The sequence below is a fragment of the Sinocyclocheilus grahami genome, unplaced genomic scaffold (assembly GCF_001515645.1).
Source record: "Sinocyclocheilus grahami isolate Dianchi unplaced genomic scaffold, SAMN03320097.WGS_v1.1 scaffold397.1, whole genome shotgun sequence".
NCBI lineage: Eukaryota > Metazoa > Chordata > Actinopteri > Cypriniformes > Cyprinidae > Sinocyclocheilus > Sinocyclocheilus grahami.
In genome coordinates, this window is record NW_015505576.1 from 379509 (window position 1) to 381721 (window position 2213).

The 2213-nt window shown below is 36.4% G+C and overlaps 1 protein-coding gene across 1 annotated transcript in view; it reads left to right on the forward strand.

The window, feature by feature from the left end:
• Positions 1 to 1463, forward strand: part of LOC107550365 (kinesin-like protein KIF3C) — a 10173-nt gene extending 8710 nt beyond the window's left edge. Inside the window, exon 6 of the mRNA XM_016231626.1 lies at positions 665 to 1463. Coding sequence (XP_016087112.1) covers positions 665 to 779 — 115 coding nt within the window. The 3' untranslated portion in view covers positions 780 to 1463. The remainder of the gene's footprint in view (positions 1 to 664) is intronic.
• The last annotated feature ends 750 nt before the right edge of the window (positions 1464 to 2213 follow it).

The following is a 2213-nucleotide window of genomic DNA, read 5'->3' on the forward strand; positions in this document are numbered from 1 at the left end:
ATTAAATAGATTTAAATTTAATTTTATTTGAAAAAATATATATATATATATACATTATAATTATATTTGAATATATTATAGCCTAGATGTAATTGTTTACAATTTTTAATAATTTTGTATATAATTAAATATAATTTAATAAAGCCAAGTAATTTTTTTAATGGTTTGTGTGTGTGATTAGATAAAATTTGAATTATAGTGTTATATGGCCCATATGGTAATCCAAGATTAACTCATAATCTACATAACATAGCGCTCATGTGCACATAACTGAATCTCAGTGCAGATTTCTCAAATATTTATGGGCTATATGTACGAATGTATTTCTCATACCATTTCTGCAGTATACAGTATATATTTTTCTATGCATAAAATACTAGGAAGACCTACTACACAATGCAGTGTGCCTGACTTGACCTCTCATTTCCAGTGGAATTGCAATTTAAATCTATTTCTTGACTCCCAATTTGATTGGACTGCCAAAATAATGACATTTTGACTAAAAATTGTATTAAAAATAAAACAAAAACTCTTTGATACTGCCATTAGCTGCATCAAACATGCACTTAATGAAACCACAGTGTTGCATAATTCACTTTAAATTACTCCAGACTATTTTACATACTATTTTTAAACAACAGTAGCACATCATATGTGTTCGCAGGTGTCACTCTCAGCAAGTCATTTCCTCCTCAAGCTCCACCCTCTCTCTGGCATCCTCAGGGTCCCACAGCTTGCCACACCCACAGAACATCACCATGGCAACAGCCCAGGAATGAGATTTGGAACTACCATGATCCCACCCCCGTAATGGATAAACAATAGTCAATCTTTCCTAAATAGACCAAGGAAGACGGGGAGAGATGAACCATCCGTCATTATTAACCAAGACTGGAGCGAAGATGAAAACCTGTCCGCGATCTGATGAAGCAGGACAAACATTGAACGCAGGACTAGACCCACCAACTCATCAGGACCAATTAAACAATCAATACTATAAAAATGATTCGCCCTTTCTCTCTCTCTTGCTCTCTGCTCCTCAGGACAGTGAAGACACTTTGCTAACTGCCATCAACAGCACTGAATAGCTTTGCCTCACCTGACACCTGAGGCTAGGTTAAACTAGTTATTTTCATTCATTTTGCTGCTTCCAAAAACCGTCGGTCAACCTCAGTGTTTACGTACTGAACTGCACGGGTCCGATCCAGGAGTAGAGCCACACACACCTCGAATGATGGAAGCCAAAAGGACAGGGCTTTGTGATCGCTCACCCTGAGCTTTCAAGACGAGAGCTGAGAGGGACGTCTCTCTTTCTATCTGCATGTCTTATTTTACGTGTGTGTCTTTGTGATTCTGATCAGGGCTCTGGACGGGAGGCGGCTGATTGGCTGGAGGAAGGATCTACAGGGTTCCCACAGGCTCATGGAAAACCTGGAAATGTCAGGGAATTTGAAAATATAAATATACACACACACACAATATAACATAATTAAATATAAACATGAAAACAGAATTGTAAAAAAAATTGTATTGTAAAACAATGACAACAGCTGTCATAAAATTGTATAAAAAATGATGTATATATATATATATATACACACACACACACACACATTCAAATGGGGTCAGTAAGTTTTTTTTAATTTTCAGTGATATTGAAATGCAAGGCTGCATTTATTTGATCAAAAATACTGTAAAAGCAGAACTATTTTGAAATATTATTACAATTTAAATGAACTGTTTTATATTTAAATATGTTTTAAAACTTCATTTATTGCTGTGATGCAAAGCTGAATTTTCAGCATCATTACCCCTGTCTTCAGTGTCACATGATCCTTCAGAAATCATTCTAATAGGCTGATTTACTGCTCACGTTTGAACAATGTAATGCAACCTTGCTGAATAAAAGTATTCATTTCATTTCTTTAACCTACAGGTTTAAAAGGTGTGGGAACCCTGGCTCTAGAAGAACTTGTGCTCTAGAACGGTCTGTATAGAGAGATCAGAGCATGTACTGTATGAGCTGGGCTTTGCTTAGACTTTTAAATCGCTGCACTAACTTCAAGCAATGAGATGGCATCGACAAAAACAATCACTCACATACACTCACACACATATGCCTTGCCTACTTGATTTCCTCAAAGCAGCAGCCATGATCTCCAGCTGAAAGCCCCTCTCCTGTAATTATGAACATATGTGGAGTTCAGTTATGT